At 45.1% G+C, this 18132-nt stretch overlaps 2 protein-coding genes across 2 annotated transcripts in view; both read right to left on the reverse strand.

Annotated features, from left to right (window-relative positions):
• Window positions 1–4744: 4744 nt before the first annotated feature.
• On the reverse strand, window positions 4745–7134 carry LOC126095411 (dual specificity protein phosphatase 8-like). The gene is made up of 2 exons (XM_049910209.1): window positions 6897–7134; window positions 4745–5010 (listed from the first exon to the last, which is right to left on the reverse strand). The coding sequence occupies exons 1-2, from the start codon at window positions 7132–7134 to the stop codon at window positions 4745–4747; spliced, it is 504 nt and encodes a 167-aa protein (XP_049766166.1).
• A 91-nt stretch (window positions 7135–7225) lies between these two features.
• The window catches only part of LOC126095412 (translation initiation factor IF-2-like), a 44202-nt gene continuing 33295 nt past the window's right edge, over window positions 7226–18132 (reverse strand). Inside the window, exons 4-5 of the mRNA XM_049910210.1 lie at window positions 14824–15115; window positions 7226–7408 (exon numbers count right to left, since the gene is read on the reverse strand). Coding sequence (XP_049766167.1) covers window positions 7226–7408; window positions 14824–15115 — 475 coding nt within the window. The remainder of the gene's footprint in view (window positions 7409–14823; window positions 15116–18132) is intronic.

Genomic DNA, 18132 nt, shown 5'->3' on the forward strand with positions numbered 1-18132 from the left:
AGTAATTTAAGTTGTGCTGTTAGTTTCCTGTCTAACCACACACTCAGATATCGCTACGGATTCGGAAAAAATGCTGAATTATTTGTGACAGGAAAAAATATAAATGTCACTGTCACTTTGTTTCACGCGCGGGAATATCATCTGTAGCCAGTTCATCTTCCATTTCTTACATAAGGAAGTCACGAAATCGAAGATACTCATTACTGAGAAAGTGTCTTCTTACATGAAAATAACAACGAATATTGGAGAAAAATACTTAGCTTTCACAAATAACAAAGTCTTAGAATGTGTTACAAACATGAAGAGGGAAAATAATTTTTCATATCCAGCAGTATGAGAACCCACGACGTTTGGATAGCAATTCATTAAGTTAACTTCTTTTTTCTTGTTGAGCTCTTTTTGTTCGTTATTGTTCGTTGCATTTGTTCTGGGAAGACGCCCCATGACACCCATTTGAGTTCATAGTTGATCCGTTCACTCAGTTTTTTTACGCACGTCAAAAACGTTTTGCAGCAACTCGGTTCCTAGAGTTCCGTAACCTGTACAGAAAACTGGAATAGAGATCAACGTAAACATCATTTCTGCCCTTTCTAATGCTCATGAAAACCACACATCGCATGTTGTACAACCATATAGCGAGACCTTCAGAGGTGGTGGTCCAGACTGCTGTATACATCGGTACCTCTGATACTCAGTAACACGTCCTCTTGCATTGATGCATGCTTGTGTTCGTCGTGGCATACTATCCACAAGTTCATCAAAGCACTGTTGGTCCAGATTGTCCCACTCCTCAACGGCGATTCGGCGTGGATCCCTCAGAGTGGTTGGTGGGTCGCGCCGTCCATAAAATGCCCTTTTCAATGCATCCCAGGCATGTTCGATAGGGTACATGTCTGGAGAACATGCTGGCCACTCTAGTCGAGCGATGTCGTTATCCTGAAGGAAGCCATTCACAAGATGTGGACGATAAGGGCGCCAGTTGTCATCCGTGAAGACGAATGCCTCGCCAATATGCTGCCGGTATGGTTGCACTATCGGTCGGAGGATGGCATTATGTATCGTGCAGCCGGTACGGCGCTTTCCATGACCACCGGCGGCGTACGTCGGCCCCACATAATGCCACCCCAAAACAGCAGGGAACCTCCACCTTGCTGCACTCTCTGGACAGTGTGTCTAAGGCGTTCAACCTGACCGAGTGTGTCCAAACACGTGTACGACGATTGTCTGGTTGAAAGCATATGCGACACTCGTCGGTGAAGAGAACGTGATGCCAATCGTGAGTGGTCCATACGGCATGTTGTCCCGCTCATCTGTACCGCGGTGCATGGTGTCGTGTTTGCAAAAATGGACCTCACCATGGGCATCGGGAGTAAAGTTGTGTATCATGCAACCTATTGCGCACAGTTTGAGACGTAACAAGACGTCTTGTGGCTGCACGAAAAGCGTTATTCAACACGGTGGCGTTGCTGTCATTGTTCCTCCGAGCCATTATCCGTAGGTAGCTCTTAGGCGGCCTGAGCGAGGCGTGTAATCGACAGTTCCTGTCTCCCTGTATCTCCTCCATGTCCGAACAACATCGCTTTGGTTCACTCCGAGACGCCTGGACACTTCCTTGTTGAAAGCCCTTCCTGGCACAAAGTAACAATGCGGACGCGATCGAACCGCGGTATAGACCGTCTAGGCATGGTTGAACTACAAACAACACGAGCCGTGTACCTCCTTCCAGGTGAAATGACTGGAACTGATCGGCTGTCGGACCCGTTCCGTGTAACAGGCGCTGCTCATGCATGGTTGTTTACATTTGTGGGCGAGTTTAGTGACATATCTGAACAGTCAAAGGAACAGTGTCTGTGATACAGTATCCACAGTCAACGTCTATCTTCAGGAGTTCTGGGAACCGGGTTGACGGAGAACTTTTTGTGATGTGTGTAGTACAGAACCCTCTTACTGAACACGCTGAGCTACCACGCCGGCGCTACTTGGACACGGTAAGTTACACGCATTCAGTGCTTTATCCTTGCTGATTCTAATGGAGAGGGACACAGCCTTACTTCGTTGCAAAATGATGCGGGAGTAAGCCGAAAATGTATGAAATGTTGGAAGGATTCCATTATTAGGCTTCACAGAATTCCTTTCCATTGTTACTTAAAAGTTATAAACGCGTTTCAGTAGTTAATAACTGTATCATTCACAGGAAAATGTACCCAAATCACTAGTCATTTCATCTAAGACTCACGTAATATAAGTAAGCAGAATTAATTTCGTGAAATTTAAAGATTTTTAAAACTCTTAATTACATACAAATAACAGGTATTTTGTGAGAATATTGACCGATAATGGTTTTTTGGTGTTAGAATCATCCTCAGTAACAGTAATACAAACCATAATCTAACAATGGAAAACACTCTGTTATGAACTCACTTTGCACTTGGCTGCGCCATGGTGATTCTTGAGTAAAAAATGGTCACTAAATTCGAAACTAAAACCACTCAATAATTCTAAAATAACAAATGCTAGCTGTAAACAAATCACACAGATGCGAACGAGTGGTACAGCTGTCGCAAAATCGACGGGAGGATCTATCGGTAACAGGTCTCATAAGCTTACAGAATAGCAACTTTGGATAAAAAACCGAAAATGACGCCACTACTGAGGCTATCTTATCGCACCGATCGTCAGGAACGGCACAGAATAGGGCCCCAGGACAGGGGTAGCCTCACCAACCACGTCACGTGAGTAACCGTACGGTATAGTAAACGCCGGCTCACAACACTGCACCAGATTATCCGTGCCTCAGCAATACTGTCCAGTTGCTACGTACGGTCCAGTTGTTACGTACGGTCCGCCGGACAACACTACCAACCCCCATCTGCTTCGACCACCTCCATCTCGTTCGCTACAATCCTTGCTTCATATCACAGAGACACCGAAACCACTCGGATTGGCAAAGAAAGTGGTCAACTCTCCTGGCGGTCAGCTCAGCGGCACCTGCTGTACCCTCCGTCACACACCATGAACTGGCATGCAGTATATAGATGTAGATATACACTAGTGGCCATTAAAATTGCTACACAACGAATATGACGTGCTACACACGTGAAATTAACTGACAGGAAGAAGATGCTATGATATGCAAATGATTAGCGTTTCAGAGCATTCACACAAGGTTGGCGCCGGTGGCGACACCTACAACATCCTGACAAGAGGAAAGTTTCCAACCGATTTCTCATACACAAACAGCAGTTGACCGGCGATGCCGGGTGAAACGTTGTTGTGATGCCTCATGTAAGGAGAAGAAATGCGTACCATCACGTTTCCGACTTTGATAAAGGTCGTATTGTAGCCTATCGCGATTGCCGTTTATCGTATCGCGACATTGCTGCTCGCGTTGGTCGAGATCCAATGACTGTTAATAGAATATGGAATCGGTGGGTTCAGGAGGGTAATACGGTACGCCGTGCTGGATCCCAACGGCCTCGTATCACTAGCAGTCGAGATGACAGGCATCTTATCCGCAAGGCTGTAACGGATCGTGCAGCCACGTCTCGATCCCTGAGTCAACACATGGGGACGTTTGCGAGACAATAACCATCTGCACGAACGGTTCGACGACGTTTGCAGCAACATGGACTATCAGCTCGGAGACCATGGCTGCGGTTACCCTTGACGTTGCATCACAGACAGGAGCGCCTGCGATGGTTACTCATCGACGAACCTGGTTGCACGAATGGCAAAATGTCATTTTTTCGGATAAATTCAGGTTCTGTTTACAACATCATGATGGTCGCATCCTTGTTTGGTGACATCGTGGTGAACGCACATTTGAAGCGTGTATTCGTCATCGCCATACTGGCGTATCACCCAGCGTGATGGTGTGGGGTGCCATTGGTTACACGTCTCAGTCACCTCTTGTTCTCATAGACGGCACTTTGAACAGTGGACATTTCAGATGTGTTACGACCCGTGGCCCTACCCTTCATTCGATCCCTGCGAATCCCTACAATTCAGCAGGATAATGCACGACCGCATGTTTCAGGTCCTGTACGGGCCTTTCAGGATACAGAAAATGTTCGACTGCTGCCCTGGCCAGCAAATTCTCGCGATCTCTCACCAATTGAAAACGTCTGGTCAATGGTGGCCGAGCAACTGCCTCGTCACAATACGCCAGTGACTACTCTTGATGAACTGTGGAATCGTGTTGAAGCAGCATGGGGAGCTGTACCTATACACGCCATCCAAGCTCCGTTTGACTCAATGTCCAGGCGTTTCAAGGCCAGAGGTGGTTGTTCTGGGTACTGATTTCTCAAGATCTATGCACCGAAATTGCGTCAAAATGTAATCACATGTCAGTTCTAGTATAATATATTTGTCCAATGACTACACGTTTATCATCTGCATCTCTTCTTGGTGTAGCAATTTTAATGGCCAATAGTGTAGACGCAATGATAGCATGGGCACAGAATTCTAATTTTGCCTTTTCCCGACTTTCCTCCCATCCCCGTATCAGTCACTTCGATAGGGTACAGGTCTTGTGCCAGTAGCCCGCCAGCTGTGAGGAATAAGTGACCACGAAGCTCTGTGGGATACCGCCAACACGTCAGCCGCCGCGGCTGCGAATCTGAATATGGAAATGGTGGCGTGCGGGCCCGTGAAGCGTCTAGCCCGGCCGTTGGCGCCGGCGCAATTTTAGCATAACACGGACACACGCGGCGGCGCTGCCGGCGGCGGCGGCCTTAGCGCGACTTTAAATGTAATCTGGGTCCGCGCGGCGAGGGCAGGGAGCCACCGGCCGTGCCACTTTTATTGTCTGGCTGGCGCCGCGATTGTTATGCGCCGTGGGGGAGTCGCCGGGCAGGCCGCGGTGCAAAGCTGTCCGCGCGTCCGCAGAGAACCGCGGCGCGGCCGCAGCTGCCGCCCCCACGCTTCCGCCCCCGCCGCTATGGAGTGCTCGCCTGGTCGCCGGATGTGCGGCGCGTTTTAATGGAGACGGTCGGAAACGAGCGGGTTCCGCTGCGGACGGTGCGCGCCCGGTTTCAGGCGGATTAAAACGGAAGATGCTCAAAGGGGAGACACGCCATTACGGCAGGCCCGGCCGTAATGGTGCCATAAGAAGGGCGTGGCAGTGGTACGCTAAGCAAAGCAGCTTTGAGGTGAAAATCAGCAAGAGAACTGTAAGTGCCTCCACAGTACTCGTAGCTTTATAAGGTTACTATATCCTCGGATACCTCGTATGTCACCTCACATTTGCGGTAATGTGCAGAAAATTAAAATTCTTTGTTTTTGTTGTGGTCTCCATGTTACTATATCCTGTGCAAGCTTCTTCATCTCTCAGTACCTACTGCAACCAACATCCTTCTGACTCGGTTTTGTGTATTCATGTCTTGGTCTCCCTCTACGATTTTTACCCTCCACACTGCCCTTCAATACTAAACTGGTGACTCTTGATGTCTCAGAATATGCCCTACCAACCTATCCCTTCTTCTAGTCAAATTGTGCCACAAATTTTTCTTCTCTCCATATCTATTCAATACCTCGTCGTTAGTTATGTGACATACCCATCTAATCTTCCGTATTCTTCTGTAGCACCACATTTCGAAAGCTTCTATTCTCTTCTTGTCTAAACTATTTATCATCCACGTTTCACTTCCACTCCGTACAAATACTTTCAGAAACGACTTCCTGACACTTAAATCTATACTCGATGTTAACAAATTTCTCTTCTTCAGAAACGCTTTCCTTGCCATTGCCAGTCTACATTTTATATCCTCTCTACTTCGACCATCATCAGTTATTTTGCTCCCCAAACAGCAAAACTGCTTTACTACTTTAAGTGTCTCATTTTCTAATCTACTTCCCTCAGCATCATCCCATTTAATTCGACTACATTCCCTTATACTCGTTTTCCTTTTGTTGATGTTCGTCTTATATCCATCTTTGAAGACACTGTCCATTCTGTTCAGCTGCTCTTCCAGCTCCTTTGCTGTCTCTGACAGAATTACAAAGTCATCGGCGAACCTCAAAGTTTCTATTTCTTCTCCGTGGATTTTAATGCCTACATTTCCTTTACTGCTTTCTCAATATACAGATCGAGTAACATCTTGGATAGGCTACAACCCTGTCTCACTCCTTTCCCAACCACTGCTTCCCTTTCATGACCCTCGACTCTTATAACTGCCTTCTGGTTCCTGTACAAATTATAAATAGCCCTTCGCTCCCCGTATTTTACCCCTGCCACCTTCAGAATTTGAATTCGTACGCATATTTGTTTTAAACAAATTGGCAAACAGTAATGCTAGATGGCTGGCTCTGTGCACTATGCGACTTAACTTCTGGGATCATCAGTCGCCTAGAACTTAGAACTAATTAAACCTAACTAACCTAAAGACATCACACACATCCATGCCCGAGGCAGGATATGAACCTGCGACCGTAGCGGTCACGCGGTTCCAGACTGAAGCGCCTAGAACCGCACGGCCACACCGGCCGGCAGTAATGCTAGGCACAGCGGTAGACAAGTTTACTTCCAATATCTCCTTAAGCTGACGTCTCCGACCTCATTTTCCTTACTTCAAATTATTCAGTGGCACATTCTCTGTGACCTGTTACATTTTTGCATCTCTTCCGTAAACACCCTGTATACTGCATGCACAAAGAATCAAATTGTGATAGTGGATATCCTTTCTTTTGGTATAATTTTAATGACCGGCAGTGTAGGAAATAATTTCTCTTCGACCTTACTGATGAGGACAGAGTTTGCCGAGAAGCAGCGCGGTATTCAGAGCCTCTAATGTTTGTGTGAGGCTGGAGTGTGGGTGGGGCGGCTTTTGCGGGTACGGGAGGTGGGGGAAGGTAGGAGCAAAGAGCGCTCCCGCTTAATTAAGCAAGACGATGCCGACAGGAGGCGCGGAGTGCAGCCAAACTAGGCGACTGCCGAGAATGCAAATGAGGCGCTCCGGCTGGCTGGGTGGCGCCCGGGATGCGGGGGCGGCTATTAGATTCGGCGGAGACACGGGCCGACCGCTGATTAGCCGCCGGGGCGGCGTCTTTGATCAGCGGCGCCGCGGTGGCAGGGGGCGGCGGGGGCGGGGGCGGCCTCGTTAGCGACCGCTGTAGAGCGGCGTGGGTGGCAGACATGGATATCGACTGCCAAGTGGCCCGGCCAGCCACCTGGACCGCTGACGGCGCGTAATTAGCGAGCCGCGCCAGACACGCCGTCGCGGCTCATTTACGCGGCGGTGCGGGCGCAGACACAGGCGCCGCCGCCGCCGCCGCCGCCGCCGCCGCTGCCCGCCCCCGCCCATCCCGTGTCTGCCGACCCGCGGCAGAGAGGCGTATCCACAGCAGGCACGCGCGCACGCCGCCCAACACCTGCTACACGATGATTACGCTTTCCACCGTGTGAGGTTTTCTGAATTCGAAGTCCATCACATACTAAATTCCGAGCCCTCATTAACTAAATCCGCAAATCCAAAATTTGGATTTGTTCAATAACACTGATTAAAGAAATTGGCTGCAGTCCATGCGAGGATACTACCTGCCGGCTTCTATTGTGCTAACGAGGGAAACTCCCCATGGCAACCGCCCTCAGATTTAACGGTAAGTTGGCCTAGTGGATAGCTTGTCAAAAACATGAACACAGATCAAAAAATGTTCAAATGTGTGTGAAATCTTACGGGACTTAACTTGTAAGTAGGCTGTTTAGGTTTTTATGTTGGTAACGCCACGTTACCACTGACTGTGCTGTGTTAAGTGGACTTGGCCACTGTTTCTATGTTTCGATACAGTGTATCGTTACGTGGAACTGTTTCAGTGTTTCGGAACGGCTGTGGTTCACTGTTTCGAAACAGTGGTGTTTCATTCCGCCCATGTCTCGGATATCAGGACCAGATTCGATCTCGAGACAGACACAGAAACCGTATCGTTGTTTCAAAATAAGGATGTTTCAGTCCACCTGTGCTTGGAACGGACTGATTGTATCGAAACAGTGATGTTTCATTCCGCTCTGTGTCGGACGAGATTCGGGCTCGGCACAGGTACTGAAACACAACATACCACTTCGTGAAACACTTTCAAGAGTGTCGAAATCGTTTTGACAAGCAATAGCATGAAGCTTAAGATATCCGAAAATAAAGCTTCGTTTCTGGATGACTGTCCTATTCCGAAATGGCGTAACATTTGCTTTATAAACATTAACCAAACAATAAAACAACGCATACTATTCACATTCAAAATAATAAATATGTGAAAATCATTCAGCTAAATTACACTTTTTTTATAACATACGTTTCTCTGTTCAAGTACAGTAATCATATTAAGAAACGCAAGTAAGCCTAGAACATTTTGAATAAAAAAAAGGCGTAGAGTGACAGTTATTATACATATACATGAATTTAATGTAGGTATAATTACAAGCAATCTGTTTGACATATCACTGATAGTGTAATGGTGAACGGGAAGGGCTGGGAAGCATGGTGAATTTATAGTAACGGTTCGAAACACCTTGAAAGACAAAATTTTTCCTGTTATTTATTCGAATTATTTGGCATTATTTGTGAGTCTATAGTCACAGTGCCTATTATCCACAATGATTCCCTTTGTGTGCATGGGAATTAGCAGGATGGGTATATTCCCATACTAGCGGAATGTGGGAATCCCAGTACCATATCCGTTGTTTCTGCAGTTTGCTCCCACCTCCAGTTCCGTTCGTGGTGGTTCTTCTGTCTTCAGCTATGGCTGTCCTCAGCCAATTGAAAAGTATGAAAGTCACACGACACGAAAGCAGCGCATTTGCTGCATGAAATACGAAACTGCCAAGACGCCTAAGTGATAGTTTCATACTTTCTGCGATATGATTAGCGCTCTCGTATCTCATTTGTGTTTATATGGACATACCTATACAGTAGACATTCAAGATGATAAAATGTCTAGGTTTATTATATTACAAAACACAAACTGTTTCACTGTTTCGAAACAGCGTATCGAAACATTACATTGTACTGTTTCATTTGTTTCGAAACAGTTACGTGTTTCAGTTTGCCCATCTCTAGTGTGAAGGCTGTGGTTGGTTAGCATTGTTGGAGTATATGCTATTGTAGTGTTGGGCAGTTGGCTGTTAACAGCGCGTAGCGTTGCGCAGTTGGAGGTGAGCCGCCAGCAGTGGTGGATGTGGGGAGAGAGATGGCGTAATTTTGAGAGCGGACGATCTGGACGTGTGTCCATCAGAAAGAGTAAATTTGTAATATTGGATACATTGTTTGTTCTCTATCAAAATCTTTCATTTGCCAACTATGCCTATCAGTAGTTAGTGCCTTCAGTAGTTATAATCTTTTATTTAGCTGGCAGTAGTGGCGCTCGCTGTATTGCAGTAGTTCGAGTAACGAATATTTTTGTGAGCTAAGTGATTTTTGAAACGTATAGGTTAATGTTAGTCAGGGCCATTCTCTTGTAGGGATTATTGAAAGTCAGATTGCGTTGCGCTAAAAATATTGGCTGTTAGTTTAGTGTTGATCAAAACAGGTAAAGAGCGAAATGTCTAAGTACGTTCAGTTCTGCTCAGCTGTTTGAAAATCAAATAATGTAAGAGTTTTTCAGCACAGTAATTCATTAATTTTTCTAAGGGGACGTTTCATAAACTGCTAAGGTCATCAGTCCCTAAGCTTACACACTACTTATCCTAAATTATCCTAAGGACAAACACACACACCCATGCCTGAGGGGGACTCGAACCTCCGCCGGGACCAGCCGCACAGTCCATGACTGCTGCAGCTAGACCGCTCGGCTAATCCCGCGCGGCGCGAACACAGATCAAGCATGAAACTAGGAAGAAGGTGTGCTGAAAGAAAAATTAGAAACAGTGAACGAAGAAGTACAATTTAGAGCAACATGAATGTGCAGTGGCGTCGTGGTTAGGCTGCCGGCGTAGTACGGAGTAGCTCAGCGTGTTCGGTCAAAGAGTTCGCTGTCCTCTTGTAATGCATATGTGCATGCCCTTCACGTGTTTAAGCCAAGAATTACGCATATTTATGCGATCGGGAATGCTCAATAGCAGTCAGGCTACTTGTACATTTAACAATTAAGCGTCAACAAGAGCATTATTGATGAAATCATAGGAGGCAATGTTGTGCAACCTTAGTAGGGACAGGATCCGACTATTCGGGAGTAGGATCTTACAATCTGAGACAGTGTTCCGAGACAATCTTCCGCCACAATGTCCTCAAACGTGACGTCAGATCCGTGTAGCAACAGCGATCTGAACGCCCATTGGCTGAAAGTATATATATATATATATATATATATATATATATATGTGTGTGTGTGTGTGTGTGTGTGTGTGTGTGTGTGTGTGTGTGTGTGTGTACTGGGTGATCAAAAAGTCAGTATAAATTTGAAAACTGGATTAAATATATATATATACCGGGTGATCAAAAAGTCAGTATAAATTTGAAAACTGAATAAATCACGGAATAATGTAGATAGAAAGGTACAAATTGACACACATGCTTGGAATGACATGGGGTTTTATTAGAACCAAAAAAATACAGAAGTTCAAAAAATCAGAATAGCAATAATGACCAAAACAAAGTAAGACAAAGCAAAAATGATGTCCTATACAGGAAATGCTCAATATGCCCACCATCATTCCTCAACAACAGCTGTAGTCGAGAGATAATGTTGTGAACAGCACTGTAAAGCATGTCCGGAGTTACGGTGAGGCATTGGCGTCGGATGTTGTCTTTCAGCATCGCTAGAGATGTCGGTCTATCACGATACACTTGCGACTTCAGGTAACCCCAAAGCCAATAATCGCACGGACTGAGGTCTGGGGACCTGGGAGGCCAAAGCATGATGAAAGTGGCGGCTGATCACACGATCATCAGCAAACGACGCGCGCAAGAGATCTTTCACGCGTCTAGCAATACGGGGGGTTCTAATAAAACCCCATGTCATTTCAAGCATTTGTGTCAGTTTTTACCCCTCTATCTACATTACTCCGTGGTGTATTAAGTTTTCAAATTTATACTGAGTTTTTGATCACCCGGTATATATACATACAGGATGATTCAAAAAGAATACCACAACTTTAAAAATGTGTATTTAATGAAAGAAACATAATATAACCTTCTGTTATACATCATTACAAAGAGTACTTAAAAAGTTTTTTTTTCACTCAAAAACAAGTTCAGAGATGCTCCAGACACTCGAGCAATATCAACCCGATACTCCAACTCGTTCCACACTCTCTGTAGCATATCAAGCGTAACAGTTTGGATTGCTGCTGTGTGACATTGTGACATTGTGACGGTTGACTTTCCTGTTAGTGTGGAAAGTTGCTTCATCACTAAACACAATCTTTGAAACGAAAGATTCATCTGTTTCCATTTGAGCAAGGATAAAATCACAGAAATCGATTCTTTTAATCTTATCAGCTGCAGACAGTGCTTGAACCAATTTCAGACGATAAGGTTTCATAACTAACCTTTTTCGTAGGACTCTCCATACAGTTGATTGTGGAATTTGCAGCTTTCTGCTAGCTCTGCGAGTCGATTTTCCTGGGCTGCGAACAAATGCTTGCTGGATGCGTGCTACATTTTCATCACTCGTTCTCGGCCGTCCAGAACTTTTCCCTTTGCACAAACACCCATTCTCTGTAAACTGTTTATACCAACGTTTAATACACCACCTATCAGGAGGTTTAACACCATACTTCGTTCGAAATGCACGCTGAACAACTGTCGTCGATTCACTTCTGCCATACTCAATAACACAAAAAGCTTTCTGTTGAGCGGTCGCCATCTTAGCATCAACTGACGCTGACGCCTAGTCAACAGCGCCTCAAGCGAACAAATGTGCAACTAAATGAAACTTTATAGCTCCCTTAATTCGCCGACAGATAATGCTTAGCTCTGCCTTTTGTCGTTGCAGAGTTTTAAATTCCTAAAGTTGTGGTATTTTTTTTGAATCACCCTGTACTGTGCGACGAGAGACTTACCTAAGCAGCAAGACACCAGGTTAGTGATACCGCCCGGAGAAGTACTTTTCCTTCTAGCTACTATGCCACTAGGGTGTTGTACTCTGTAATAAAAATAAAAACAAGAGTGAATGAATCAACTATGAACTTGAACATGTCATGGAACGTCGGCTCGGAACAAATGCAACGAACGATTATGAGCACAATGAGATTTTTTTAAAACATCTATCACGGTGTTGGACTAATGAGCGGACGAGCCGAGTTCAAAACACCCTCGCTCCATTTATTTATTTTCACAACATTATGAACTGTCCGTGCTGTCATTGAAATTTTTGTTCTCTTTCTGTAGTCTTGGCAGTTGTCGTACTACACACTGGTTGTGGAATATGAGTCGTCTCACAGAAATGAAAACAACTAATAAACTTGCATGAACTATGTTACAACAAAGGCATTCACGAGTCAAAACTTCCAAAACGAAACGCAGCTTCAGAAATGTTAAAAACATATGTTTTTGACAGAGCACAGAGAAACTGTGTCATTGTGAAACTGTTGCGTATATTTGTTGCAGCTTATGTGACAAACTATGTATTATGTTTTCATCGCTTCCTGGTGAACACCTAAATCGGGCAGTAGGGCATATCTCACTCACTTACCAGGCATACAAATTAGGTGCGTCGATAAGAGATTCCTATCATATGACGTACCTGCTGTTGCTAACGGCGTGTCTGATACATCAGACGTGGTGTCCGGTGGAGGATTCGGTTCACTTGTCGCCTTGTCATCAAACATTTACGGTTCCCATTCGAAAGACACTTCCTTTTCACTGCTAATAGAGTAGTCGTGAAGAATCAGCTGTCACTGTAACGTCCTTCCTGGCACTTCGCTATTGCAATATTGCTAACAGACATTACACCACGACACAGACACAAATTTGAATACAGCGAGCAGCGAAGAAGAGAAAAAAAATTGACACTAGGGAAGGCGCAACACGACTCGTCCGCTTAGCACTCCAACATCGTGACCACTTAACCACGACGCCGTTGTTCTTTCATGTGACCTTCCTCAACATAAACCCACACTGAACTGCCTTCTGCCACCTCTCAGTAATCTATTCACACACATACGTGACATCACCAATTTAAGGGACGTGAGGACAGATAAAACGAAGTATAAAAATGTACTTCATAGCATTATTAAGCTTCCTCATGGATAGCACTATTTTAATGTATAATTATTTTTATCATAAAAGAGTTCCTCTTTATATATTGAATTACACGTTGAAACGTCCCCTTAGAAAAATTATAATTACTGTGGTGTAAAACCTCTTACGTTATTTGATTCTCAAACAGCTGAGCAAAACTGAACGTACTCAGACATTTCTCTATTTATTCTGATCATCACTAAACTGATACACAATATTCTTAGCGCAACGCAATCTGACTTTCGATAATCCCTGCAAAAGAATGGCCCTGACTAACAATGACCTATACCTTTCATGAATCACTTACCTCACAAAAATGTTCCTTACTCGAACTACTGCAATACAGCGAGCGTCACTACTGCCAGCTAAATAAAAGATTCAAACTACTGATATGCATAGTTACCAAATGAAAGATTTTCATAGAGAACAAACAATGCATTTACCTTAATAATGTTCAAAAGTCATCATATATATATATATATATATATATATATATATATATATATATATATATATATATATACCTATCAATTCATGACATCCATCTTTACAAATTTCCTTTTTCTGGCAGACACACGTCCAGATCGTCCGCTTAAAATTCTCCAAATCCACCACTGCTGTCGGCTCACCTCCAACAGCACGATGCTACATGCTGTTGACATCCAACAGCCCAACAGTACACAAGCGAACATTGCAACAATGAGTCCAACCAGCCACAGACTGCACACAGCACAGTCAGTGATTTTCATACAGAGCGCTACGTGTCGTTACCAACATGAAAACCTAAACAGTCTGCTTACAAAGTAATCTCTATTATTTTGTTATCGTCCACATTTGAGTCAACTATTCCTTCCAGAACCCGTAACCCGTTCATTCACCAACAGCGATAACGTAAACCGGCACAATATGCACTATTGTGCAACGGAAAATCCACGATGGCTGCGACAAGTGGAACTTCAGGGACCTTGTCGGTTTAATATACGGTGCGGTATTATGGGAGGAAGGATAATTGGTCCCATTTTATCGATGGCAATCTCAACGGTGCCATTTGATCCTTTTTCTTCTCCCTTGCTTACTTGCAATACAAGACGTATAAGATTCTACAGTTTATAGTGAGAACTGTAACTCACGACTTGATCTACGTGTTGCTTTCTGTGCGCATCTCTGGAATGCTGGTCGAACGCGATCAGTGTTGGGCACCGGAGGCCCACCAGGACTTTTGCCTTTGCAAATGCAGCCCCTGTCGTGAGACTGTTTGTACCGAGCATAAATGGAGACTGTGCTGGGTGCCTCCCGGCGAAATTGTGTGTGAAACGCTCTTTGAAATGCAGCTACCGACTTCCATTTTGCTAATTGAGAAACAAACCAGCGCACTAGCACTCTCCAACAAAGAAATTGCACCTACACGTAAAACAAAAACAAGAAAAAAGGTATTCAGGAAATAGTGTTTTAAGAGGTTAAGGTTTGAAGCGAAGTTTTAGTATTACGTTCGCACGAATTTTTTAATGTCTGAAGTTCTTTTGCGCTCACTCTGTATTTAGCTTGGCTCACTCTGCCTTAATCGTCCGTAACTGCGGCCTCGGTCAGAATGGAGTAATGTTCGCCACTGAAATTCAGTAAGAACCCGGCGCCAGCACGCCGAGCTAAACCTGACTGACGACTGCGGCTTTATCGCAATGATCGGATAAGCCTGCTTGCCGGCGCAGATCCACTGAGCCGCTGGCTGCGCTGCCGTGTGGCGTGCCCAGTGGCTGCAGATGATGGAAGACCGAGGGACGCCGGCCTGGACTGGCGCCAGCAGGAGGAAAAAGGGAAAATGCGGCCGGCCGGCGGTAGGAACTAATTCTCCGGGCTGGCGCGGGGGCGCGTGCCAGCAAGGCGGCTCGGCGTGGCGCTGCGCCAGCGGCCGCGAGGGGCGCCCGCTGCGTGGCCCGAGGGCGCGGAGACTGCCCGAGGAAGGCAGACCGGAGCTCGCTGCCGTGCTTCCGGTTTACGTATCGAGTGAGGCACACGAAAAAATCTTATGCTAACCCCTCCCCAGTAATCGCTGTTATAACGCATTATTAACAGTTTTCACTCAGAAGATATACACTACTGGCCATTGAAATTGCTACAGCAAGAAGAAATGCAGATGATAAACGGGTATACATTGGACAAATATATTATTCTACAACTGACATGTGATTACACTTTCACGCAATTTGGGTGTATAGATCCTGAGAAATCAGTACCCAGAACAACCACCTCTACCTGTAATAACGGCCTTGATCCGCCTGGGCATTGAGTCAAACAGAGATTGGACGGCGTGTACAGGTACAGCTGCCCATGCAGCTTCAACACGATACCACAGTCCATCAAGAGCAGTGACGGGCATATTGTGACGCGCCAGTAGCACGGCCACCATTGACCAGACGTTTTCACTTGGTGAGAGATCTGGAGAATGTGCTGGCCAGGACAGCAGTCGAACATTTCCTGTATCCAGAAAGGCCCGTACAGGACCTGCAACATGCGGCCGTATATTATCCTGCTGAAATGTAGGGTTTCGCAGAGATCGAATGAAGGGTAGAGCCACGGGTCGTAGCACATCTGAAATTTAATGACCACTGTTCAAAGTGCCGTCAATGCGAACAAGAGGTGACCGAGACGTGTAGCCAACGGGACCGCATACCATCACGTCGGGTGAGACGCCAGTATGGCGATGACGAATGCACGCTCCCAGTGTGCGTTCACCGCGATGTTGCCAAACACGTATGCGACCATCATGGTGCTGTAAACAGAACCTGGATTCATCTGAAAAAATGACGTTTTGCCCTTCGTGCACCCAGATTCGTCGTTGAGTACACCATCGCCGGCGCTCCTGTCTGTGATGCAGCATCAAGGGTAGCCGCACCCACGGTCTCCGAGCTATAAGTCCATGCTGCTGCAAACGTCGTCGAACTGTTCGTGCAGATGGTTGTCGTCCTGCAAACATCCCCATCTGTTGACTCAGGGATCGAGACGTGGCTGCACGATCCGTTACAGCCATGCAGATGACTCTCATCTCGACTGCTAGTGATACGAGGCCGTTGGGATCCAGCACGGCGTTCCGTATTACCCTCCTGAACCCACCGATTCCATATTCTTCTAACAGTCATTGGATCTCGACCAACGCGAGCAGCAATGTCGCGACACGATAAACCGCAATCGCGATAGGCTACAATCCGACCTTTATCGAAGTCGGAAACGTGATGGTACGTATTTCTCCTCCTTACACGAGGCATCACAACAACGTTTCACCAGGCAACACCGGTCAACTGCTGTTTGTGTATGAGAAATCTGTTGGGAACTTTCCTCATGTCGGCACGTTGTAGGTGTCGCCACCGGCGACAGCCTTGTGTGAATGCCCTGAAAAGCTAATCATTTGCATATCACATCATCTTCTTCCTTTCGGTTAAATTTCGCGTCTGTAGCACGTTATCTTCGTGGTCTAGTAATTATAATGCCCAGTATTGTATTTGGTGCAGCCCTTTCAAGCTTTTCTATCTCATTAAGACTGTTCGTCTCTCCAAAGTACATCCACTTGAACCAGTTAGCTGTAGTTACGCTTGGATCTCAATGTATGATTTTTACCCCATTACTTCCCTTTAAAACCCTATTAACTATTCCATGGTGCCAAGGTACGTGTCCAGACAGGCCATCCCTTCTTTTAACCTACTTGGGTCATCTGACAGATCCTTCCATTTACAGCAAAACATACTGCTGTAACAGTGCTATTTACATTTTACTTTTACTTTACATGTGGCAAGGGCCTTGTCGACCATACGCCTGCTCTATGAGCCTCTTCCACTTCTGACTGTCCAATGCGCTGTTTGTCCAGTTGCTGTTGCTGTTCGTCCTAGTTGTGTCCTCCCGAATGATTCTGGGTCTCCATCTTCCTCTCGTTCCATCTATTGTTCTGCTGAATACCATTCTAGGTAGTCTGTTCTCTGTCAGTCATGCTATATGGCCTGCCCAATTCAACCTTCTCCTCTTGAGAACTTCTGTGATGTTACGGTGTTTGTACAGCGCTCTTAACTCTTCATTTCTTCTTATTCTCCATTCCATGTTATTTTCGTCGTATACAGGTCCAAAAATTTTCCTTAGTACTTTTCTTTCCAATATTAACAGTTTTTTATCACCTTTCTTTCTAATTATTAATGTTTCACACCCATCACAGGTATAATGGTCGATTGATATAAGCGGATTTTGAGGTTACTGCTAAGCGATCTTTTTCTTAGAATTTTGATGAAACTAAAAATTGTCTTGTTTGCTGTTGTTAAACGGGCATCTGTTCCTATATCTGTTCTGTTGTTATTACAAAAAAGACTTCCTAGGTACTTGAAGTGGTCAACAGCCTTGAAATTGAATCCATCTACAGTCAGAGGTGCATCTTTTCTGGTGTTCTTACTTATGGGCAGGTATTCTGTCTTTTCTTCATTAACATGTAATCCTGTTTCCCAGAAATTTTGTAGTAATTTTGCATCATTATGATTAATTCTCTATCGGAACTACCTATTAGTGCTACATCATCTACATAGGCAAGTCTTGTAATGTTCACATCCTGTAGCTGAATCCCTTTTGACGGGTTTTAGAAAATTCTCTACCGATCTTCTCTAGCACAAGGTTAAATAAAATAGGTGAAATGGCATCCCCTTGTCTCAGTTCAGTGTACACCTAAAAATCTTTAGTTTCTCCTACCGGTGTCTTTATGTGACATATAGTTTCATCTATATACATTTTAACTAATCTGACTAATTTTGGTGGTATTTTAAATTCCTTCATTATATTTAGCAGTGTCTGTCGGTGTATGCTATCAAAGGCCTTTTTAAAATCTACGAATAATATGTGGACATCTACATTGAATTCCCACGCCTTCTCAGTAACAGTGCTATTAATTAAAGAATATTGTAATTGATACTTTGTGGCAGATTATCGGAAGGTAAGG

This window comes from Schistocerca cancellata, chromosome 8 (genome assembly GCF_023864275.1).
Source record: "Schistocerca cancellata isolate TAMUIC-IGC-003103 chromosome 8, iqSchCanc2.1, whole genome shotgun sequence".
Taxonomy (NCBI): Eukaryota; Metazoa; Arthropoda; class Insecta; order Orthoptera; family Acrididae; genus Schistocerca; species Schistocerca cancellata.

Bases quoted from the DNA above. Each gene is read 5' to 3' on its own strand.
- LOC126095411 (XM_049910209.1), bottom strand. From the start codon at position 7,134: ATGTCTGCCACCCACGCCGCTCTACAGCGGTCGCTAACGAGGCCGCCC. The intron at 5,011-6,896 runs GTCGGCATCGTC...CACCGTCCGCAG, and splicing joins GGCTGCACTCCGCGCCTCCT to CGGAACCCGCTCGTTTCCGA.